Source organism: Emydura macquarii, unplaced genomic scaffold (genome assembly GCF_026122565.2).
Source record: "Emydura macquarii macquarii isolate MOO-44397 ecotype Brisbane River unplaced genomic scaffold, CSIRO-AGI_Emac_v2 contig_1363, whole genome shotgun sequence".
Taxonomy (NCBI): domain Eukaryota; kingdom Metazoa; phylum Chordata; order Testudines; family Chelidae; genus Emydura; species Emydura macquarii.
Window position 1 is genome coordinate 17,584,873 of NW_027131500.1, and position 26,846 is coordinate 17,611,718.

A 26,846-nucleotide genomic window follows, 5' to 3' on the forward strand; every position below is an offset into this window, starting at 1 on the left:
CCCCAGAAGGCTGACTGCTTATCCATTCCTCTTTTCTCTGTGAATTAGGATGGAGTTTTTGTGAGAACACACACTCAATATTTATAGGAGTTCTTGCTTGTTTGTAAATACCAGGAGAGCAATTTTTCTGGCAGAATGTCAATATTTCCATTTCCAGGCCTGAACAGAAGCAGAAATGAATAAAAATCAAAACATAACGTTAACTGAAAATTTTGAAATAGTAAAAAAGTTTCAGTACTGGGGATGATCAGAAATTCATGTCAATTCTTATTTTAGCTGAATTGATTCAACCAGCCTTAATTAAGATCCAGACTGATTCAGGTCCAGAATGATGAAAAGTGTTTTTTCTAATGGAATTACAGCTGACCTTAAGCTACAGAGGCACCAAAAGCAGCTGTAATAATGTTATTACTATTTACTTATACAATGCCATGGCACACAGAATACTGCAGGACAGGAGAACTGAGTGCCAAACAAATAACAGATATCCTGCTTTGAAATGCTCACACATTCTTAAGGGCAAAAGCTGGTACAGAAGAGCGAGTGTAATATTATGCAGAAACAAAGAAATATTTCTTCATAATATTTGGAATGTGTCATAGAAAAAAGTAGGTTGCAGGGAGGTGGTCAGCATTCAGCAGAGAAAGGGAAAATCAGATTGGACAGGTGTTGGGATGATCGTAGAATTCATTAAAGTTAAATGGTGTGTGGATCCACCAAAACATCAGATCTCTTCCCACCCAACAGACTATTCCTTCCAACCTCAGCCTGCATGCACAAGATGGAATTTGTTTTACACCTGTCACCAGTAATGGAGTTAATGGAGAAACTGATAGGTGAGGATCTATGGCCTGTGTTATGCAGGGCATCAGATTACAGGATCACAATGGTAAAGCCTTCTGGTTTTAAAATCTATGAATCCTATGGTATCTGAGCACTTCCTCCCTCAAGTCTGGATGGACTCTTGTCTTTTTCCTACTCCTAAGTCCTTGATCTTCCTCTCAAGAAAAGCAATTAAGTCTGTTTACACAGATAGATATCTATCTGTGTAAGTAGATATTGAAAGATAGATATTGAAAATATCTATCCACATGTAGACAGCTGGATGAAATTATTAAAAAATGTGTTATGCTCCCTTCTGCTACTCTGGTTCCAATTTACTGTTTTGTCCTAGCCTTCCCTGATCATGGGGTATGGATCTCAAGCATCCAATCTTAATCAGCAGATGAGATGATTTAATGTTGTTTGTTCAGAGAACAGTCAGTAACTAAGTTACAATTCCATATGCTGCTGAGATAGGCATTTATTTGTCTGATCTTAGAGTAATCATTTATACACAATCTAGAGTCAATGTAATCTTGAATCAGACAAAGGTTTACAAGGCATTTTTCTACTCAGTGCTGTTAAAAAGAATTAGTTCTGAACCTGGCTATTAAAAAAGTGCCTCATGTCTGTGACCTTTTGTCTAAATTTTTTATATGATACAGGAATACGACAATATTTTTATCCTTAATATACTTCTTATTGAACAAGAACAATGTGGCAAGTATTAAAGTAAAGCAGTGCACGAGATGTTACAGTTTTCAACGCAACTCTTCACTCAGCATCCCTTTTTCTACAACTAGAACATACCTACATATAAACAAATGTGTTTTCCTTTGAGGGTCTTTTCCCTTCCCCTACAATTCCCCTTATTGTAGGTCTGTTCAAAGCACGGACATGAAAAAATGAACAAAGCAGGAATTTACAGTAGTCTTGCAAACATATAATAGACATAGCTACTAGAAAAGAGATAGTAGGAGAGTAAGCAATGTGTGATAGCTTGCAAGTCGATAAGGCCTCATAGGCTACTCCAAAAATTATGAGGGTTTACAAGGAATTGAGCTCTTCCCACCACTCCAAAAAGCCTAAATACTGTAAGTAATAACACACAGCACTTTTTATGCATAGATCTCAAAGCACTTTACAAAGGAGAGTGTGTGTCATTATTTGCAGTAGTAATTACTGGGACTGGAACCCAGGATCTTCTTCTCATTATACAGATGTTTTAGCCTTCAAAGCCATGACACCACATTGGGAAAATAAATGATATCTTTAAAATTATTCAGATAACCTTACAGCCAAATGTAAATACAGTGCGTTCTCAAAGAACCCCACCACTGCCAATGATAAAGTCAACCCGAATTTACTATAAACAATATAGAACATATTCTTTTGGTTCAGCATTGCATGGATGCATAAAAACTCCTTCCTGAAACACAAATTCCTGTACAAGCAGAAAACTATCACTGTTTTCAAAAAGCATTTAAAAATATAAACTATTGACAAGATTGCCAGCAGCAGCATTTCAGCCTGTTATTGTAGCACTGAAAATAGACAAAATGAAAAAATATACAGTAAAGGATAAAAATGATATGTGTAATAGAAAGCCAAACAAAGTCTCTAACAACACTGAAGCATCAAATGGATTTGAAAGGACTGATATGAATGTTAAAGTGTAAACATGATTGATATTTAAATAATGAAATATTTAATATTATATTGATATTTAAATAATAAACTGACTGCTCAGACTGAAAGTATTATTAGATTAATATTTTGTTACTGATACACATGAACAAGAAATATCAAACTGGTGTGAAAAGGAGATTTAAAAAGAAACAACAAAAACAACATCTCTTTGAATTTAAAGCTGTTTCTACCTATTTAGAGGTGGGATTTTGTTTTTGGTTGTGGTTTCTTTTGTTTGTTTTTTAATGTGACTATTTGGCAAACAGTTTCAAAATTTAAAAAGGCCATAGTGTCGTCTTTTTTATTCTATAGGCAAAAAAATTGTCAGAACTGGGAAACAAAGGGCTAGTTTTTAACCACTTCTGTCAGTAACATGTATTACTATTATTAGTAGTATAATAATAATATGATCTGTTGCCCTTCACCCCCATTATGGACAGAAGAATATATTAGAATAGATTATTCTTTCTTATTGTTTCATCACTGCACTCATACCATAAGCAAATAAACATTTACTCTTCTCCCCATCCTGTCCCTCCCGCCAGGAAAAAAAAAAGAAAAGAAAAAAAATCTCATAAATTAATATAAAATATTATATAAAAGCCAATACATTTCTGAGACTTATAGCAAATGTGTTCCACATTCTCAATCAATACTCTTTTTTCTTTAAAAATTAGTAATCAAAGCACAATTAACTATGGTTAAAAATATCATTAATGATTCTGGGTTACTAGTCAACCAAGATGAAGTTATTGAGATGATCTTAAAAACAGTTTCTTATAATCATTTTGCTGGAAGAAATCCAACAATACTTCACTGCAAGATCATTGAAAACAGTATGTTATAGGAAGTAGGAGAAAACAGAATTTTTTATAGCAGAATAGACTAACAGTCCAGGATCTTGTCTTCAAAAATGATCAGTGTCAGATGAATGAAAAGAAGCTGTTAAAACTCCATTAAGCTCCTTAATTGTACTATTTTAACCATACTCTTTAAGGGAAAGTCCTACACAGTTTAATGGAGATAAATCCTAGGGATAAGGTTCTACAGAAATTAAATAATATTTTTTCTACGGAAATGACTCTAAAAACCATATAGAATTTCATACCAAAAGGTATCCTTTCAGCAGAATTCTGAGCTCAACCTATGGAATATTACAAAGAACGACAGCCTTGCTATAAGATTATTACCTTGGGGGTTTTTTTAAATTGCAGAAATGTTCTCATTTTCTATTATAATCTGTAGGAGTGCTCCACCAGGGCTAATCACTCAGCACTGCAATAAAGTCAATAGCAGCTGAGGAGTTCAGCACTCCCAGGTTCAGGATAATACCGCAGCAGTGCCATTTAAAATAAATACATATAGTACGTCCCTAAAGCATAATAATATGTGAAAAACTAGCATCAACATTCCCTGAAAAACCCACAGAAAATAAATAAAAATCGAGCATCAACCTCCCTTTGAATATTCTCATACACCACCATAAGAAACAAGCATTCACACTGCCCCTCCTCCTCTTCTTCCCTCAGCCCCAGCATCTGACCTTCCTCATCTTCTTTGTCTCATGAGCACTGAGAACCTTTCCTCCTCTACTGTTTCAGCTTCTTCTGTCCCATCCCCATACTGTGAGCATCCTTCTCTTTCGCCTTACAGCCTCTCTTCCTCCCCCCCATCTTAGAACTGTCAGGTCCCTTCTTACTCCTCTTTGCCACTTCTTTGAGCCAGAAGGCTCCTTTCTGCTTCTCTGACCCTCTTTTAAGCTCTTATTCTATTTGAGCTGGTGAACCTGTCCTCCTCCCTATCCCACATTGAGATCTTCTCTTCTTTTGCTGCTCTGGACTGGTGCTGGCCCTCTGCATTGTGTGGCCAAATGGATGGGTGACCCTCCTCAGGGGTGTGTAGAGCAAGGAGCAGGAGACGTAACATGTTCAGATTAGCCATATGCAGTCTGGGCTGGCTGCTGCCTAACGCAGCCCCTCCTCTGGCCATAAAAATGTGAAGAGCAAGCTCTACTGGGCTGGGCAGAGAATGGGAACAGTAGTTCTGCTGCTGCTGCTTCTGTGTGCCTGTACCCTAAAGACTGCAGATTCCACTGGTATCACTGTTGCCAGTTGACTGAGAGTAGGTGGGAATAAAGTGAAAGAGCAAAAGAAGCCGTGAGGCAGGAGCATGTTAAGAGTCAGCTATATAGTGAAGATCTTGGCCCTCTGTCCTGCAAATGCTTCCTTTCACAGAAGTAGAGTCTTTGGACCTGGATTTTGTGGGTCCCTGAGCCCCCTTGTACCACAGCACCAGATCTGTGGCTATATGAATCCTGTCTTAATCCACCCCTACTTGCATTGATCAGTAATTCAACTTTTTCAATATTTTTAAGCATTTTGGATTAATGATCATTTATGCAAAGGAGCCTTAAACTGCTAATATAATGCATTCCGATTTACATTTGCAATTCTTTGTGCCTGCATTTTTTCAAGCCTAACCTTTTGCAAACACAGACATTTAAATATGAAGGTCCAAAGAGAATTTGCACAAGCAAATCAGGTAGATAAACAGCTGACTATCGGATCTGCATGCCAATATTTTGTGCACACAAATCTGACTGGGTAAGCAAAATAATAGGCATGAAAAAATGCACACACAAAATATTGGAAATGCAAAACTGCATGGACAATTTTAAAGGGCACTTTTGGAAACATAGCCTCAATTCCATCTCAGTGTTCTGGTTACATAAAGTAATAAATCCTGAAATTCATTAACTCAGCCTTTATAAATTACTGTAGTCTCTTTGGAATTACTTGATTGTCAACCTAATCAATCACTTTTCCCATTAACAGAGCAGCAGGTACAAAAGAATAGCATTTATATAACTCTTATTAATAAGTTTGGCATTACAGAACAATTTTACAGTGTGGTGTAAACATAGGAAACGTACCTACAAATGGCAGCCATCTAATTAACAAACTGTACATTCTTTTCACTTAATGGATTATATCCAAGATGCATGTTCTGAAATACCACTTTGAAGATTTCTCACTGTTCAATGCTATTCCTCATTATTTATGAATTATTCACTCCTTTCTTTGCTTGCAGAAATAAGTGAATTATTCTACCTGATATGTAATCTACTGTATATTATGCCCTGGCGGTAAAGTACCAATGCTATACTTAAATCGTCAGCCCTGCATTCTAAACTTCTTTTTTCCTGAATTAAACAGTTTGGGATGGGGTGAAGTGTTGTCAATTCCCACAATGTTATCATGAGTCTCACAGAACTGTTTAGTGTTTTTCTTAAAGCTGAGGCTCCTGGTATCAGTTGATTATGTCAGAATATGTGCCTTCATTTTTTAAAAAAAAGTGTCCAGTTTTCCTGGTTGTGGGGAAAAGCTTGAAAATATGATCCCATGAAGTCTCAAAAAACAGAAGCCAAATATTGGGGGTAAGAAATTCACTTGAAGTGGTCAGCCATAAAAGATCTCAGTCAGTGAGAAAATTTTGTCTACATTTTTTATAAATGTCAGTGACATTTTACTAACTGTTTAGTTAAACACGGTAGGCCTAGATTTACTTAGCACTATGTAATATACGGATCTAGTTCATGGGATCATTTAGTGATTGACCTTAGTGACTATATAGCCTGCTACTTTCTCAGAATTAAAGGATTTTGCCTTGACCTCAAGTTTTCCTTTTGGTATTGGTAGTCCTGAGCTCAATCCCAGCTGACATACAAGTTTCTTTGTTGGGTCCATGTGGCCATGTTTGTTACAGAATAAGAGCTGAACTACAGGCCTCCAATGCTTGACATGAATTTATCTACTGCTGAATATGTAATATGTTGGCCTTATCTATACAATTATAGCTTCTTCTAGTTCCAGTGACCATCCAACCTACCACTCACCTAGTGGCATTCAGGCCTTGAGCTTTTGGTGCAGAAGGTCCAAGATTTGATGGCAGCTGATGACAGTGGAGTCTTTATATGCATGATGTGGTCAAAATCTATGATATGTGCATGCATCATTTGCACATACAGTTCTTCAAGGCGTGGGCGATCTTTATTTTTGTGTTCTGTACAGCGCTCAGCATGTTGTAGGTGTTTCACAGTAATAATGTATCTGATAGTGCTTTGGGCTTATTCTTATTATTTTGCATTTTCAAAATTAAATGCGACTTTTACTTTTGCTGCATGACAAGAAAAATAATTATGATTCCGATTCAGTGGGGGGCCCGGAGAGGGGGTCAAAGATCCACAGGCCATTGGCAGTTTTAGAAATGCATATGGAAAATGAGAACAACCTGCAATTACCAGGATAAAATATTATAAGGTATATAGGGCTCAGTCCTGAAAGATGCTGAATCCCAAACTGGTGCAGAATGGACTTCAGTGTCAGTCCATAAAAAATAATTAGAGAAAACAACACAACCTCAGTTACAGCAGTTATACCTAATTATAACATAATCGACAAAACCAGGTTTTCCAGTCCTATGTCATTTATGCTGTAAAGAGTTGACAATCCTCATTTGTTAAAAATTGGAGTTTAAAAAATGGTATTAAAAAGAAAGTGATTCACTAGTGATCTTGTTGTGGGTAACTTTTGAATTGGGCTTCACGAATCTTTATCTTTCTTAAAAAGCAAGTTCCCCTTCAAAAATGTCAGGAAAAAATGTCTTTCCATTTTCTGGTTTATAATCTCGTGCTGTGATGTGTCATGTTGAATTATAGCGGTCACAGGGCATTCAAATCCATTCCATTCTACCATGCAAAATGACCCTTTACATTTCCATTTGCATGAGAGTAAGAAGAACACAAGGCAGAAGTAGAACCACTGCCTCCAACTAGATGGCATCTGCAGTGACTAGGCTGGGGGCATGTAACCTCTTTTAATTTATATTTCCATAATATAAAACTCCCATTATCTCTCATGTCCGTACAGAATTTGGGATGTTATCTTTGGAATTATATTTGAATAATGTGATTAAATATTATTAATACTTACTACCCTAGGCAAAACTGTGCCATACAGGTACAGTCCATAGTAAGAAAAACATTCTGCTCTGCCCCATTTCCCTTGGGGAAGGATCACTGTATGGCATGTCTCTGACCCCCTATGCACTGTCTGGTTATGTGTGTATGAAAGGGGTAAAATGCTACACCAAAGAATGTAGTAGTGGGTGTGTAGGATATTGCCCCTAGAAGGCAGGATACCTCCAGAAGCTCCCAAGTGTACCCACTATTATACACATCACAGCAGTGTTTGAATGCCTTCTTGCATTTATAAATTGGCTTAATTTTAACATACATTTTATGTGGCTGTTGTTTGAACATTGTGTCATTTCTTGAACCATTCCTGCCCTCCTTGCTCAAACAACATAAAAACTGAAAGAATGCAAGATCAGAGTCAATAGTTGTTATATACTTAAATTAAAACTAAAGGTCTTCCTTAACTAAGATTCAGTTCAGTTTTTGTTCTAATCAATAACACGAAAGCATCAGTATCAGATGACTATGCTTTCATAAAAAACAACTGTTCCCACTCATCCCTTTCAAACAGTGCACAGGTGAAAACTGCAGATGGACAAATTCCTCCGGAAGATTTAAAAGAAATACACATCACAACCTCATAGATTTTAAGGCTACAACAAAGGATTATTATGATCATCTAGTCTGACCTCCTGCATAACACATACTAGAGAATTTGATGTAGTAATTTCTGCATCGAGGTCATAACTTCTGATTCAATTATCTTTTAGAAAGACATCCAATTTAATTAAAAATCTTCCACTGATGAAGAATATACCAAATCCCTAGATATGTTTATCAAGGGGTTAATTATTCTTACTGTTAAAAATTTGGAAACTGGACATTTCCTGTCTGAATTTGTCTAGCTTCAATTTCCACCCTTTAGAACTTATTGCGTATTTTTAATGCAAATGTATGCATATTAAATGAATTAATCTACTGTATTTGATTCACACTGTCACAATTTTCTGCACAGCATAATTAGGAATTCAACAAATTTCCATCCCACATAATGGTTAAACAGTCAAGCTCCTTAATGGACAAAGGAGGTATCAACAACGATGGACTAGAGTACATTACCATGTTTTACATTGGTGTTATTTTGTGGATATACTTCAGTACAACTCTTCATAGATGCTCAGAATGAAATCCACTAAAGTCAATGTTAAAACCCCCATTGACTTCAGTGGGTCCAGGATTTCACTCAAATTTTGAAGACTAGAATGGACTATTGTAATCAGCTAGACTGATCTCTCTCACAATATAGATCATAGCTTTCCTTCATTTAGCCCAACACCTTGTGGTTAAACTGGATTTTGTCTTTCATAAAGACATCCAATCTTGGTTTAAAGACTAGTCATGTACATTTGGCATATCCCTTGGCAATGATTAATTATTCTCACTGCTAAAAATGTGCATCTTATTTCCAGTTTGACATTGCTGACTTTACCTTCCACCTCTGGATATAGTTATACCTGCATATCTTAGATTGAAGAGCCCACTAATATCACATTTTTCCATCCTGTGTAGATACCACCATACTTATTCATAGGGTTAGCAATATTTCATTTTTAATATAATTTTGACAGCTATTATTGTTTATTTTTAAGCATTTTTTTATTTTTATCAATTTACATTTTCTGGACAAAATTATGAGTTTCAAGTATTTTTTTAATTGTTATCAATATTTACAGTTGTGGGAAATTACGGGAGAATCAGACAATAATTATTTAATGACAGTAGATATTGAGATTCAAAAAGTTAAAGCTTTATAACCGCTAAAAGACAAATTAGAGAGACAAGGTGGGTATCTTTTATTGGACGAACTTCTGTTGGTAAGAGAGATACAGAAGCTGGGCCAGTAAAATATATTACCTCACTCACCTTGTCTCTCTAATATCCTGGGATTAACACGTCTACAACAACACTGCATAAAACACAAAGTGTCAACATCACACATCAAGATATACAAAATAAATATCCTTGAACTCTAATAAGTTCTCAAACAGCATTTCTCTTACTTTGTATATTTCTAAATTTCAATTATTAATGAGGGAAATATTTTTTCATCAATTTGTGTGTATGGTGAAATAGACCTTTACTGACCTTTAACAAGAAAAATCTAATTCGTCCAAGCCTACTTATATACCACGATGATCAAATGTCCTTTCATTCTTCTTCTTGATAAGAAAAATAGCTTGAGCTCTTTTAGTCTTCCATGGTAAAATATATTTTCCAGACCACAATCAATTTCAATGTGATTGCTTGAGGAGTAAGATACTACAGCATGTGCAAGACGAGCAATTTTGGGCCCTAAAGAAAGCAGCAGCCTTCGAAGAATTCAGAAGAGAACAAAGTATGGGTGGTATTCATCATTCATAGCCAAATCAGATGTTCAGTCAGTGCACTAGTGCAAATTGTACATGTGATCTGGAGGCAGAATGCAGTCCTAACTTTGTTCTGTCATAGAAATAGAATAAGGAATTCTTGTGCACATAACTTTTTTAACCAATCATCATATGCACAAAGGTAACTGCAATAAAATAATGTCCTTGACTGAGTCTGAAAAGATTGTCACAATTAAGTTATTCATTTTACTTTATATTATGGTTGTTGCACTTCTTTTGTTTCTTTGTTTTCTGCAATTTACAGTCCTGATGAGAACTTTTATCATCGGATGAGAACCATTATCTATTAGTATAGTATATGTGATAACGTATAGTATAGTATATGTGAGCATATTAGTATAATATATTAAAAGATAACATGCTACTTATGTAAACACATTTTGGTCCCAACACATATTTCCCCTACAGCTTCTGTTTATTCAATTTAATTGTGCTGAATCTATAAATAAATACTAAAATTATTGAATATTAACTGAGCACTTTGACTGCACTTTAACCGTCCTTGGCTGAGTCCGAAAAAATTGTCACAATTAAGGAACCAGTTATATTCATTTTTATTTTATATTATATTATGGTTGTTGCGCTTTTTGGGGTTTTTTATTTTCTGCAAGTCAAAGTCCTGATCAGAACTTTAGAATATATAATATATACTATAGCATATATTAGTAGAATATATTAAAAGATAACATGCTACTTATGAACACATTTTGGTCCCAATACGTATTTCCCCTACAGCTTCTGATTATTTGAATTAATTGTGCTGAATCTATAAATAAATACTAAAATTACTGAGTATTAACTGGGCATTATTCATCTTTAATATGCCTTACTAACATAAATTGATCCTCACAACACCCCCGTAAAGTATGAAGGTATTATTATATTGATTTTCCCATGAGGGGAAACTAAGAGAAGTAAATGATTGACTCAATGAGTCACTTAGTAAGTCACTCAGGATTGAAATCAGAATCCACCTCTCTTTCAGTACAGTACTCTTTCCTGTGCATATTTTACCTTTAAACACATTTTGTAGGACCTGATTGTCTCTTTCAAAATACTACTCTTTTTCATACTTTTATAAGCCATTTTTCAGGACATTGCAGGAAGAAGACCGTGCTGTACGACGAAGGGCTGTGGATGTGCATGTGCGTGTGTGGGGGTGTGCATGTATGTTTTCATCTAAAAGATTTAAGGAAGAGATTTTAAAATAAAAACAAAAAAACAAAAAAATGTCAATGCCTATAGGCTATATGGTCATGTTATAGACAACTGCACAACAAGCTGGCAGGCACAGCTTTACAGTGGTACAAAACAATTAAAGTTGTATCTAACATTTGTGACAATACAGGATCTCTGTTCAACCAGTCCCTATGGCAGAGAATGTTAAAAGTAGCTTGGAGGAACATGAAATGTTGGCACAGCTGATTTCAGATGCCTTGCTCTACCTCTTGTCTTTCTCCCCGAATCCACCCCTTTTCTTCTATCCAAGTTAAAATAAATAACATTTTAAAAAATGTACCTTGATTGTACTGGTGTGTGCTCCTGGATATTCTTTTTCTTCCAGTGTTGACCAGCGCTGTACAAATTTTGATACCAGGGGATCATCATAGTCCACTATCTGAAAGCCTGAGACATTAGCTCCTCCAAACTGGATTTTTGATAAATCTCCATCAGTAAATCCCTGGGCACAGAAAACGTGTCAGTTATTTCACCATACTTATCAGATCTCTCATTACAGTAAGTAATACTTACAGTACAGTAAGTACAAGTAAAGAGTTACTATACAATTTTTACTGCAGAAATGTAACCCGACATTTCCCTTACACAGGGATCTGACTTTAAATCTTGGGCTCATTAGTCCCCAGCTCTGAGGGCCAACAGTGACTGGGATCACCGTAAAGTCTCTTCTCACTCCCCTTTACCAATCAAAAGTTGAACTTAGCAGTCCGTATAATGATGAGCATTTACTCATGTGAGCAATCCCATTTGTTTCAATGGGACTACTCACATGAGTAAGTGCTCATTATCATGTAAAACAGCTACACAATCTATTCCTAACCAGTTACAATCAGTCGGCCACCGCCCTTCTCATAAAAGGGAAGATTGCTATGATCTGCCTTCACAGAGAGTATGTGGGAAGACTTATAAGCCTCCCTATAATAAAATACCGTTTTTGCTGATATGAATATTCTTATTTTATTATTATAAAGAAAGCTGTTCTAATCTAGACAGTGAACCAAGTCATTTTAAGACAAATTGTTAGGACCAAATTCTACCCAAAGAAACATGGCAACTGAACTTCCTCTAAAAATTTGTGGAATCCAAATCCAGGAATCTGAGGGCCTAGCTATCTCCCTGCTTCACATATATGCAGTATAAAGAGAAAATGAATTACAGTGAAGTGTCACTTGTCCACATTAAATGAGGGGAATTATGTCAATTTTGATAAACTAGCTGTCAAATAAGCAGGTGATTTTTCAATGAAATCTCATTTTTTCTTAATACTGCATGAAGAAAAGACTAGTGTAGATAGCAGGGAGGAGCAGAGCTGTGAAATAGCCTTGATGCTAAAGACTTTATATGGCAGAAATGGGGAAGCCAATGAAACGACTCAAAATGTGGTCAGAATGACAGGCAAGAAATACAGGATGATTTTAACAGCTGCACTTCAAATGAACTGGGCGCAGGAGAACAATGTGCATGTCAGAAATAGCAGAGAGGAGGTTACAGTAATCAAGAAAGAACGTGATGACAGCCTGGATAAGTTTTCTCTGTAGTCTGAGCTTCTGATTTTCTCAGGGCACTGTTATAGGGAAGAGTTGTGGTAGTTTGGGTTCCTAACCTGTGAATTTCCATACTTTCAAGTATTTTTATTTCTTGTAAGTTTCATGTTACCTCTGAATTTCCTGAGTTTTTCATTATTTTATTGTGTTAATTTTGCTCTAGCTATCATATTCTCGGTAGGATTTTTAGTGCTATGTGCCCTCAACTTCACCTTTAAGATTTTCTCTGGGAAATTCCATTTTTTAAAATGGTCCTAACATGGGACTAGGGAGAACAGCCAGCTGGAGAGGCAAAAGAGATGGGGTATCCTTGCCTCCTTGAGGCTAATATGAGGGAAGCTCCACTACCAGGGACATTCAGAGATCACTCGAGTGGGTCTCTAACCAAGTCAGTATATCAGTCCCTCACTTATTCTTAGGAGCTTGTCAAGCCTCCGTGAGCCTAAGGTCCTTATCCTTACCCCTTCAACTCTTACTTGGCTCTTCAACCCCTGACAAGCCTCAATAGTGCCCCAGAGGAGGAAGATTGTGGGAAGAGGGGAGATAAAGAGCCTTTTAGAGCACGACTATGCGAAGCATTAGTCCTCACTAGTGGGGTGTAAATTTTAATGTGCATGTTGCACAGTAACTGGCTCATGTGGACCCCGCTGGCATGTATTCTCTAGTGCATGTTAATGTAGTCCCATTTCAAACAGCACTATGGTAAATTGCATTAGGGAACTTTTAATGCACACCATCAGGGCTTAATATGGACCATTTAACACGCACAACATTACTGCACTTTAGAAATCACACTGCTGTAGGATGATTCACCTCACCATTGAGATATGCCCTTAAGACTCACTGTGGATTCTCCTCTCCTGCTGACCACAGGAAAACCACAAGAAAGGCGGAGGGAACTGTTCTTTGGTCTTGTTCCCAAGCCCCATGTGCTCTAGAACACTCAGTAAATACCATTTTAGTAACTTGAGTATATCTTTAATTTGTGTGTATGTAGACATAATAGTTACTGTATGCTAAACATACACCAAAAGCCAAATCCTTCAGTCCTTTTTCTGATTGAATCAAAAACGTCCTCTGATTTCAACAGGAGTTTTGTAATTGTAAGGACTAAGGTCCTGCTCCTGCTCCCACTGAGGTCAATGGGAACATGGGTCTCTACATCAGGAGTGAAGGATTTGGCCCCAGATAATGAACAGCTGATCTATGATGGGCGTATATTTATCATTTAACTGTACAACTAAAATAAAGATGTTTTGATTTTAATAATCAGTTACTGCAAAATCAACATAATTATGCTAATTCATTTAAATTGAAACCTTGATCTGAGACACTTAACTTGAAGTGCACCCAAAATATTTTCACAATGAATAGACAAAGAAGCAGCAACATTAGCCACGACGACCAAAAGCTGTCACAATTGCTATAGTAGTCCATGTTAGCTGGTGCTCATACTGGATGCCACATTGTTTGCTAATAGGAGCATTTCTATGGGAATCCTGTAATCTTTCTGAATCCAATCTTAACCGCAGGTGTGCTTTGATGTAAACATGCAATACATAATTCTAACTATACATGTACACATATGATAAATGTACTTACCTTATATATTGGGTAGAACATTATATAAAGATCTGTAATATTTGCATTTGTTCTTATTGTACAATTTTTAATATGCAAATATATTATTAAAAAGGAACCTCTAAAATATTTTGAGATAGGTTGGTTAAGTAATTTACAATCACACAGGTTCTCTCCTGCAAAGTCAGAGCATATGGCTGCAATATCAATCAGTGTATTGAACTGGACCAGTCACACTTTTTAAACAAAAAATATTTGCTGTCCTTCAAGACTAAAAATGGATTTGAAATGAAGCATCAAAGTTTTGTGGTTCTTCCAATTTCATATGTATGACATATTTCTCTGTTGTTTTATAAATGTGCAGTACCTGGGGGCTGGGTCCTTATGCTCAAGAAAGATTTAAAATGAAGTTTATTCCACTATTCTGCTTTTAAACAGACCTTCAGAATCGGATTAGCATTTAAACCAAGGTTCCTTTATATCATGCTAGTAGCATAAAGGGGCATCAGAATGGTAGAAATGACCCCTACAGAATATGTCCTGCACAGGGGAGCCAGGGAGGCTTCTTGAAGTTCCATAGAAGATAGGCTGGGAGGAGGCAGTGGAATGTCTGGAGCTGTTCTGTTTCCCAGAGCCCTGGGAAGACCATGGGAAGCAGAATGTAAGTTAGAGCAGCCTTAAGTCAAGCTCTAACTTTTATCAGTCAAGCCCCTGCAAAGCCCCACAATACAAGGAACACAAAAGTGGCTTATAGCTACTTTTGCCCCATGCTCTGTCCTGCCCCAAGCACAGGAATGGAGTAACTGAGATCAAGCCTTCAGAATTTGGCTTTTGGACCAATTTCTCAGCAGCGTAAATCAGCATAGCTCCATCAATGCCAATGGAGAGGCATTTATTTACACCAGCCGATGATCTGGCTCTTCATCTTCAGAGATGAAAAATATCACTTCAGATAATTAACCTTGAAACAGTTTACAGAGTTTGCTAAATCTCTCCTCTTAGATGGACTATTAACTATAGGGTCAGATTGTGATTGGCCCCTGTGCAGGTGTGCAGTGGGGAGAGAGGACTGTACTCAATTTTTCTTCCTTCCATGGCCTGTCATGGGTGCAGCCCCTCTCACTCAGATGGCTTCCTCTGTGAGCCACGGAGCTGAGAAAAGTAGGAAGCCTCCCTTCCACATCAGCCCACTGAGCAGGCTAATCACACAAACAGGAGAAGGATTCACCATCCTAAAAAATGGTATAATCTGGGAATTGCTCTTGTCCTTAAACAATGTGCCATTTGGTGGGCTGCTCACTGCTCATAACACGGTGCAGCTCCACACTGCCACTTCTTGAGCCAGTAGCTAATGTCACAATTTGGCCTTGGGATTCATTTTCTCATCTTGGTTTAGGTCTTGATTGTTCAACCCTTACTCAAGTTGTTGACATAAGTATTGTCACTGAAGTCAGTGGAATTATTTGCCCTGATCAAGTGCTTATCAATGTGATTAAGAATGATAAAATTGGGCCCTGACACTAGAAGCCTGTGTAAAGAAATAATGTAGCATAATCTTGGAATTCCAAGAGAATTGAGCAGAAGCACAACCAAGAAGTGATGCAGAAAGACCTTTGACTTGTGGATCGTATTCAGTAAAAGATTATCCATCCTAAAATTCTCATTCACTGAGGGACAATCCCCACCCATCATTATACTTGCTTTCCACAAACTGATCTCCAGTATTTCTATTGTATGAGTGATTTTGTACCTGAATGTCTGGATGCTAATAGCACAAATGTACTGCTAAACTGATTACCCTTAATTTGGGATTTGACAGAGAATGCACTCTATGTTCCCTATGATTTTTTAACCAAACCTTGTACCTTTTGGATAATCCACACATTGTTCCCAGATGTACAAAAACGCCTTCCCTTAAAAAACTCTGTATTTGATCATTTTTAACATTAGCTTTAATAAAAATATATTGATCTTGGAATGTAAGGTTATTTATTAGCTTTTTGCAATAGTTTAGTGACAGTTTTATTGATCTATGCAAAATCTAGACCAAGAGTTTTCAAAAGGTATAGCATATTAGACTTTGCTCACCCAATTTGGTAAGCTCAAATTCAACTTAATATTTATTATACATACTTATTCTCAGCCCAATCCTGACTACAATAATAGCCAAAAGCAGGCACAGTCAACATTGTGACTAGAATAAATATCAGAGGTCAGTATTGAGGTGCATTTTGAATAGTTTAGTGGCATATTACTTCTGTGCATCTGACTTACTTTATTTTTTGTCTTTTGGTTTTAACCACACCCATAACATCCAAGGTAAGAAAGACCTGCTACGGCATTCCCATTACATTCCATTAACTTCAGTGAGAACTGCATGCATGGACTGGTTATAGTAGCAGTATAAATGTAAAGCCCAGGAATTTTGAAAAAACAAGATGCACTAAGAATATTATGAAGCAGAAGGAAACAAAAAATTGGTTCCCTAATTAATGTCACAAATAATTTGTAATATTAATGTTTTTTCCCTAATTGTATAATGTGGTCCACATGCAGGACAATGAGTGTTCTAATTCCCACATACTCGGATTGCTTTCATGAGTATAGTTTTAAAGATTGATCCTGCAACATGCAGAACATCTTCCTGGAGGTGCTTAGCACACCTAACTCCCAGTGAAGGGAACCTGATAGGAAGCACTCAGTACCAGAAAGCATTGGCCCAAAGACATTTTATAAGAAATAAAATAGCAAAAACTTAGCAAGGAGGAAGAAATTTAACATCTCTCTCCCATCAAAAAAAAAATATATTATTATTACTAGCTCATAAAACATAATACTGTCCTGATTTGTTACTATCAACACAAAAAAAAAGTAACATCAGCTCTTCGCAATAATGAAATCACTTACCAGATTTGCAATGATGTAATGGTATCCTTTCACATGCTTACCAATCGTAATAACCTGCAAAAGAAAAAAATTAACTCATTTTAACTGAAAATGAAGTTACTACATGGATTCACCCTTAAAACTAATGAATACCCCAAGATTAGCTCTCTTCATTAATCTTTATTTATTTATAGTGTGCTCGTTCAAGGAATGTGCCTTTATTTTACCCAGAACACAATGGGCCAGATCCTCAATGGGTGTAAATCAGCATAGGTCCATTGAAGTAAATAGAGTTATGCTGATTTACCCCAGCTCAAGATTTGTCCCCAAGACATTAACAAAGGTGCACTGAATTCTAAGGAATAAGAGTGTGCCTTTAGGCACACTCCAATTGTAATCCCAGCTTGACTGTGCGCCTGAGAGACACCTTCTGTGGCACAATTCCTTCCCTGTTTCTCCTTTACTCAGGAAGAGTAGTAATTTACTGTTGGCCAATACCAACAGCAAATTATGACACTCCCTGTGCTGGCTCAGCTGTCCTGACCACTAAATGGTGAGGACACTGGGAAATGAAGCAAAGGTTTTGCCCATCCCTGCCACGCTGCCCACTCCCTACTTATCTTCTCTGCGGAGAAATGGGAAGAGAGGCACAAGTGGCCGTGCCTGCATCCAAGACCTAGGTAGTCATTCTATTCTGGCTTTTGTTTGTTGGAAACTTTAGCTTAACACACTTCATGTAAGATTTTATATTTTTTCATCGATGTATTATTATAAAATGATTAATGCTTCATTATCACTGTATTTATATTTGCTCAAGAGTGTTCTTAGGTGGTAAAAATGAATGCCCCAGTCAGCTTTTCATTTCTGCCATTATTAATTGGTTTATATGAAATATTGGATAACAAACTAAACTTTGGAAAATGATTACGCTCAAGATTGTACATAAAAGTTATTATGGACACCAAAATACTACTTAGTCAAAAAAAAAAAATTGCCACTCCCCAAAGCAGTCATGTCTGCTCCAAAATGGGAACAAAATATCAAAAATATAGCCCACAGAATGGATTTATACATACAGTATTTTTGTTTGCTTGATTTTGAGACAATTTTAAAGATATTAATTATTTTTCAGTAAAGCTAGGGATGAATGAATATGTGATTAAATTTGGTCAGAAAATTTGCAATTATTGATATAATAGGTCTGTGGCATTTATATCTTTTTATATTATTTCTTCTACAGTAGTTGTCATACCGTATGTATTACTTAAAAGCTCGATTCTTCAAACGCTTCCTGAGTTTAGTGCTTAAGTGAGCAGTCTCATCAGTCTGCACTATTGACTTCAATGGGACTATTCATGAGCTTCAAATTATCTATATGATTAGGTACTTTCCTGAATCAAGGTCTATACTTTACTTTCCTGAATCAAGGTCTATACTTGGTATTTAAATGGATACGACAGAAATAAGCACTATGCTTGTCAGGAAGCATTTGCAGAATCACGGTCTGAAAGTGACACTGTCAACTTAAAAATGAAAAGGCTGTTTGAATATTTTTCTTCCTGCTTCGTAAACTCCTAAGATAACTGAAAGTTTGCCCTATTGTGTGGGTCTTTCACATAGTAACAGAAGAGAGAAAAACATTTTTAAAATAAGAAAATACAACTGCAAACCTGCCAACCTTAGCAGGGTCAGGTATAGATTTTTGATGGGAGCACAAACCAATCTGAGTTATATGGGGTGAGGCAGTCCAGATTGTACTAGGGCTGCCTTAAACTCCCCCACAGCTGACTGCCTGAAGCTCACCCATCCCCACAGCTGTGTAGTCAGAGTGGCCTCTGGTAACAAAGGGTAAAGATTAATAGTGTGAGAAGTAGCCTGGTTGAGTGGATTGAGCATGGGACTGACAGCAAGGACTTTCAACTCCTTCTCTGGCATTAGTCAAATCACTAAATTTTTTATCATTATTTTGGTCTTTCTAAAATGAGGATAAAGATAGTTACCAAGCAATATATAAGTGCTAAAATTCACCAGCACGTACAGTAAACCTTTCAGTGGCTGGGAGTCTAGAAAATTCCAGACTCCCTGCCAATTTAGAGAATTGTCCCTGGAAAATCATTTGAAAATGCTGGCAATTCTCCACAAACAGCTAGGCAGCAGAAGTCCACTAAGTGTGGAGGCGCTCCATAAACCTATCCCAATGTCTGCCCTGTGGATAGTGCTGTGATTACGGTGGACAGGAGTTGGTTACTTTTCTAATATTTGTTCAAAAATCATGAGTCAGGCTCCAAGAAATCATGAGATCGGCTTAAAAATCATGAGATTTTGAAAATGACTAATTTTATTTTATTTGCTCTCAGGTTTTGAGCTTGTAAGGGTCACATTTTCAAGATTTTCTCCTCAAACATGAGGGCTAGTAATTTTCTTCTTTTTTAAAGCAGAAATTCTCACAATCACTTGATAGTAGGCACTTTGGATTTAAGAAAAAAAACTCCACCAAATATCATGAGACTAACAACAAAATCACATGAGCTGGCAATATTGTTTTTCCAGGGTTTGGAAGCACACCCAAAATGCTAACCAGCTCTGCGTTCCAGATGCACTGGGATTAGGCATTACGTGGACTCTTGTGACAGTCTCTTTTCTGGGAAATGATAGGTGGCGTCAAAGACACCAATAATTGTACTGAGAGGAAGGAACTCTGGGTCTGCACAACTCAGTACACCTCCCAATCTTGAGGTCCTAATGCAAAAGCAGGTGTTGATCTAAAATAATTTACAATCGATCCAGAGTTTTAAGGGAGTCAAGTAGTTCAAAGACATTTGCATTTCCCTGCCTAGCAGGTGAAGTAAGGGACCAATACAGCCATCTGCTTTTACACTGCCATAAAGAAATAAAGACTGGAAGTAGGAAGAACTCTTCAGGTCTCCCCAAACCTTTCAAATAAGTGAGAGGTGGAGCAATGTGAACAAGAAAGGTCATTAAGTTGATTCTCTTATTTAATTTATGATAAATTAAGAAAGGCAGAGATAGGTATCCTGTAACTTAGATTAGACCAAGAGTTAATGGGCCAAATTCCACACACTGGCTTCAGTGGAGTACTTGGGTATAAGTAAGAGCAATATCTAACACTAAGTCTTATAGATTTTAAGGCCAGAAGGGACAATTAGATCATTTAGTCTGATCTCCTGCATGTCACAGGCCACAGAATTTCACCCAGTTACTCTTGTATTGAGTCCACTGATAACATATGATATATGCATTTAATTAAACTAATTACTAGTTACATGTTTTAGACTATTTAAAGCCTATTTGGTTATTATTTATTATTGAAGTTTAACAACTTATATATATATATATATATATATATATATATATATATATATATTTCCTAATTTAATATGGAGTAACATCTTTTCAATCTAACTGAAATTTCTTTTGGAGTGCAAAAGGAAATGTAGTTGCACTCCAAAAGAAATTTCAGTTAGATTGAAAAGATGTTACTCCATATTAAATTATAGTTTTGGGATTATATAATTGGTAATTGCAAATCTTTTTATTGATGAGTAGCAACTGTATTGGATATAGAATAAAAATAATAAAAACACATAAAGCAATAGATACTAGGCTGCCACTTCCTTATCTGAAGTTTCTTTTTGCTACATCAGCATCATAGGAACTCATCTATTAATGGTCCACTGGCACAAGGGAACTCTCAACAATAAGAGTGAAGTGTGTGTGGGTGTGTGTGTAACAAACTTCCCCATGAACTAAGGAACATAAAAAACCTCACCACTTTCCACTCTGAGAGCAAGATGCATAACTTTGACCTTGCTTTCTCTAACATAAACACATCACAACGGATATATATTAAAAAAAAAAAAAAAACATACCAAAACAAGACACTCCACTACACATGCCTCTCCTTCTAGGGAGAGGATGAGAGAACAAACATGTGACAGATATGCAGTCATATTGCTTAATACACTGCTGAGAGCACTCAGATCCTACCATGATGAACACTGTACAAAAACCTACATAGAATAGAATAGAAAAGATGCAAAGGATAAAGTAACTGATCATCAAAATAGAATCATACACAAATAAAAACTGCTGAAAAAGCAGCACTACAGGAGCACTCATTATGTATGCTTATGCAGCCTAGAAGTCTTCCATTTCTGCTGATATTGAAAAATGGAGGGTAACAAACCTGATCGACAATGTCATTCACTTTATCCCGCTCGCAATCCAGAATCACTCGTCTTTCCTTTTTTACCTCCAGATCTTGAAATAGTGAACGATAAGTTTCATCTTTTCGGTCATTGTTAATATTTCCTACATTGATAGCAGTCACTTGCCATTTCTTTTCAGCAGCAGAATCCAGGACTGCTTGTAGTGTGGATAAACCTGGTAAGAGTTAAAAAAGACAACCGTAAAGCTGCAAGAATAACACGCGCCCATAACATGTGGATTAAAGCTAATTTATTTTAAAAGCAACACAGTAACTTGTTTTGCTGCCAAACAGAAAAGATAGCTGTGATAGAACTCTCCTGAAAAGGTGATGCACACGGCCCTGATTCTGCATTCCTTGTGCACACAAAATTTCCATGTAAGTCATTGCCAGGAATAGAGAATTGGACCCTAAAACAACAACCTTTGGTTTTGCTTCAGCTTGCTTCAGGAAGAGATTGTATCACCGTTTCAATGCATTTGGGAGACACTCTACTTTTCAAAAAAGGCCTTTTAGGAGAAAAATGATCCAATTACAGCAATGGAACCTCTTGTTTATTACTAAATGCTATTGACCCATTTACATCACCGTGCTTCAGTGGCAATGCATTTAATGCCTGATCCTGAGCCCAATCCCATTGAGGTCAATGGCAAAACTCCCAATTACTTTAGTGGTGCTTATTATGGAGCCCTTATTTCTGTTGATGAAAGTAATAACCCCGATTATGGAAGATCTGATCAAATGCTTTTCTTTCTAACCCTTAATAGTCTCAGTATTAATACCATATAAGTAATGTTTACAGATTTCTGATTTTATTTTATTTTATTGGAAAGTCGTGGAATCTTGATAGAGAGATGGATTGTCAGCACAAATTCAATAGCTAACGATATACTGTAAGTTCAGTAGAAATTTTACTGGGCTACAACTCCCTTTCACAAAGTAAAGGAGAACAGAATACAGAAACATGTGATTCAGTGCCAGGAATGAATGCCTACCCTGAAATAAATGCTATTTCATCAATTGCCAGCAATACAGGACTGAGAACGATCAGCTATAAATTTTATCCAGAGAATCCCAAAAGGAGCATATGTAGAATGGCATATAATATTTAGCCCAAGTCAGTAGATTTTTCACAATCACACTGATGTCTGTGTACAGTTTATCTACCATAAAACCTGAGTAGTCATTTCTGGCTTGCATAAATAAACCGAGCTATGCATTTTCTTTGAGACAAATTTCAGTCAAGAGATGTAAAGAAAGTTTCACACATTAATCTCATTAACAATAACAAGAGTTACACACATAATTGGACAAGGAACACAATGAGAATTAAATTTGAATTGTAATTTGCAAATGGATCATTAAACTAAGACCGACAGGCTTTTAACAATTCATCCTGGCACTTCGAAAATGTTAATGATGCACAAGATTGGTCACCATCATTTCAGGCTTAAAACTTTACATTCAATGACTCCTGAAAACAACTGTGGATCTTTACATTGTGCATGGGAAATCTTTTCTTTTAGGTGGATGTTGGCTTTTTAAAAAGATATAGATATCTTATTTGCAAAATCAAATCAACAGACTCTAAACCAGATCAGGGCAATATACTAAATGCCAGCAAAACCAGAATACCTCCCCGCTTGCAGCTTACAGTCTACCCACATGTCTTTAAAATATATGTTTTCTATGAGCTGGCAAGAATCTTAGTTGGGCACGGTTTGAATATATATATATATATATATATATATATATATATATATATATATATATATATATATTATATATATATTGTTATTCACAATACATTTACAATATTATTCCCATGCTTTGCTCACAAAGGTTTCTATACTTTTTACTTAGCTGCAGACCTGTTAAATCTCCCAGTTACCTTGAAAGACTACCCCCTTTTTAGTTCCCTTTCAATGGATCCCAAGTGGCAGCTTGGACCTCTTGCTTTTTATGGGCAGGCTCAATAAAGAGCCTCATGCAACAGAGTGAATCCTTAAAGAACCACAGAATAAAGGATGGGAAGAGAGCAGCCACAGCAATGTCCCTACAGACTTGGGGTTGGAGAGACAGCAGGCCCTGGTGGTAGGAATGGATCATTGCAGTTCAGCAATTTAAAGCAGAGTAGGACTTATGGTCCGAAAGGGTCATGGGAATTTGTGGGAAAGACAACCACAATTGAAATAGCAGGGAGAATTTTAAGACAGTGTTGGGTAGGCAGAATCTCCTGGCTGGCATTTGGCCAGGACACTTGGGTACACACCTCAATCCTTTCACTAAGAGGGTCAGAAACCCCATTAGATATTTAACTCCTCTCCCAGACACATTCTGTGTAGCATAGTTTTGTGTCTCACTGGACAGATTTTATGTATGTATGTAACAATTTTGATCCAACTATAGTCTATTTTGCACAGACCTTGATTCTCACATGAAAGATGACTAGGTGTAACAAGGGACAGAAGGCTGAGCTCTCCCATCAGCAATAGCTGCCTTCATAGGGCTTTCAAGTTGTTATGAACTGATGTAAATGCACTGATGAAGCCATTTGCAGTGCACAAGAAATTGTATTTGTCCTGCAAAACCCAGGAACTACATCTACTGGGACCTTATCTATTAACTATTTACATAGATAGAGATTTAGACCACTCTCATAACACAAATGACTCCTATGACCTCCTCTACTTTTAAGGAAAAATCATAGAGTATTTATGATTGAACTGGAGAGAAAGAGAGAGAGGAGAAAAGGGTGGTGATTTCTGAATTCAAATGGATAACAACCTGATTCATTTTCATTGCATATTCATAACATGCAAATTAAGGTATTGATTCATTTACATGAAACCTCCAGATTTCTGGACCTCCAGCCTTAAGAGGTGTTTACCCCAGCTTCATGATACTTATACATGCAGAAGATTATCACCTTTGATGGGACTAATACAATGTTCATTCTATGAAATTCTTCTGAGTAAAAGTAGCAAATGACATTTTTCTTCAACGAGTTTAATTTTTGGAGTAAGGAGATGTTACATATGGACTTTTAGATCTGACATATTGTTACTGGAGGTTGTTTTATATCTGATATATCTATTACTGGACATGTTTCTGCTGACATTGCATAACTGGTCTGGTGGCACAATTGTGTAGGGAAAATGCATAAAGCCCAGATGTAATATATTAAATATTCAAGTACTAATTCAGACTTGGGGGAAAATGCTCCTGATCCTAAGTGCTCATAATGAGACAGACTGTTAGTTCAGTGATCTTTTGAATGGAAGAACTAAATGGAGGCAATTGCATAAAATGTCAGACTGGCATTTTCTTTTTGAATTAGTAATTTGGCTGCAGATAGAATTCTCTAACACTGTCACCATTCTCCCTATAACCCATTCAAACTCCAATTGCTACCACTCAGTATTATATATGACGCAAAAAAGGGGTATAGAAGGTAAAAAAGATTAAAAAACAAGATGTGATAATCTGTAAGAGAGTAAAGTGCTGAACTAAATAATGGTCTGATTCTGCAAGGTGATGAACACCTTCACTCTCACTTAATGGAATGGGATGTCAGAATGCTCAGCACCTCACAAGATCAGTCCCTAACAATGTAATGGAGCTGTAGTAATAAATCCTCTGTTTTAGAATAAGTAATTGAATTGTAATTGCTATTAGTTCACTTGATTCCATTTTATTAATGTGTTCTCCGATAGGAATAAGCCTCTCTCTTCCCAAAGTGGAAGGAAAAAATAACATGCTGAATCGTATGTACTTTTTATAGACACCTCCTTGCCACTGGTCACTGAGGGGATGGTGTTTTGAGCTGAAATATGGCATCTCCTCATTTAGGGTACAATTTTGCCACTTTTACTAACATTGAGAACTACTTGACTCTGAAGGTAGCCCCACTGAAATCAATGAGAAAACTCCAGGAGTAATGCTCAACATAAGTAAGCATTGCAGTTTCATGCCCCTAGAGATTTTCAAATGGCACCTATCACTTATCACCTATCACCTGGGTGTCTGACCACTTGAGTGAAAAAACAAACAAAAATGACAAAACCAAAATGTGGAAATATATAACTATTTCACTTAGTTATTTACTCCCTTCAGTACAGTAAGAAATGAGTGCTTTGCAGAATTTTCCTAAATAGAAATCACATGCAGTGTACTGACACACACTGCAATGCTGCTGATTGATGGAGCATTGAATAAGCTATTTGGCCTTTCTGGAAAGACAAAGAATGTTTCTGATTCTAATGTGAACTTGAAGGGAATCTGAGAGAAGACCAAGCTCAGGGATCATACTGCATGACAATAAGTCATTTTTAGAGGTCAGAGGAGACCTTTAGTTTACCTAACTGCAGGGCTTAAAAAAAACAGAGAAAACTGCCTTGAAGAAGCTTCTTTTGACTTTTTTGAATAACACAATGCAGACCAGACCAGTGGAAGATGGTGATATTTGAAGGTGTGTAGGTAAAACCCACTGCACTGCTTGAATAAAAAATGGTATATGAGGGTAAATTTTAACCATCTTTTAAATCTAACTATGTCTTGACCATTTTATGCACATTTATTTATGGCAAGGCAATCTTAAGCAAAGTTTTTGGTCCATGAACATGTTAAAGAACCATCACACAATTGCTTTGAAAGACAGAGGACAAAAGGAAAACAGAAAGAAGATGGAGAAAGATTATTAAGGAAAAGCGTAGACCGCTTGGAGAAAAAAAGAAAAAGGTGGAATTCCAACAAAGATTATTAAAAACCTTTCCCCTTACAATGTTATATATAACCCCCAAATATAACTAATAGACACACCTACCATTTTCAACAGGCTGTTCCAACTTTGAACACTGTTTGTTTTGATAGTATAAAATAATAGATTATTCTTATTACAGTACTCATAAAAGGACATAGGAATTGTGCAGGACATGTCTGGAGCTAGTGGGTCATCTGAGCCTACTGGTAGTGGACTTTTGATTTGGTAACGTAATCCAAGTTCAACAGAGAGGTGGCAGGCAAAGGCTTAGGTCTAGAGACCTAGAGCTGTTTCCTTAGGAGCAGGGACTCTGTCCAAGGTTCTGTTTTACTCTGGGTTCCCCAATTAGAGATTCTGCTGCACCCTGTGTGGAGTGAATCTGTGGGACTGGCCAATCCCTTGATGCTCTTGACTACCACCAAGTCTAATTGGACTTCTGAGTGGGGTTCTAGGTGGGTGGAATTTGTGATGAGTCAGAGTTCTGGATCCTCATAAATTGGACAATTATTGTTTGAAACTGTGAGAATTAGGGAAGACGAAAGAAGTAGATTACATGTTGTTGGGTTTGCAGTTAGAGCTGCAGTTTGGTAGAAGAAATGAACTGATTGAAATTTGATTTGGTTCTCTAACTTTAATTGGTAGGGCACTCATAACCTTAATGCTTTACATTAAA

At 36.7% G+C, this 26,846-nt stretch overlaps 1 protein-coding gene across 3 annotated transcripts in view; it reads right to left on the reverse strand.

The window, feature by feature from the left end:
* Positions 1-26,846, reverse strand: part of GRIA2 (glutamate ionotropic receptor AMPA type subunit 2) — a 126,376-nt gene that overhangs the window by 48,100 nt on the left and 51,430 nt on the right. For all 3 annotated transcript variants that reach the window (XM_067551837.1, XM_067551836.1, XM_067551838.1), the window contains exons 3-5: positions 21,391-21,587; positions 17,205-17,258; positions 11,453-11,614 (exon numbers count right to left, since the gene is read on the reverse strand). In XM_067551837.1, the coding sequence (XP_067407938.1) occupies positions 11,453-11,614; positions 17,205-17,258; positions 21,391-21,587 (413 nt within the window). The remainder of the gene's footprint in view (positions 1-11,452; positions 11,615-17,204; positions 17,259-21,390; positions 21,588-26,846) is intronic.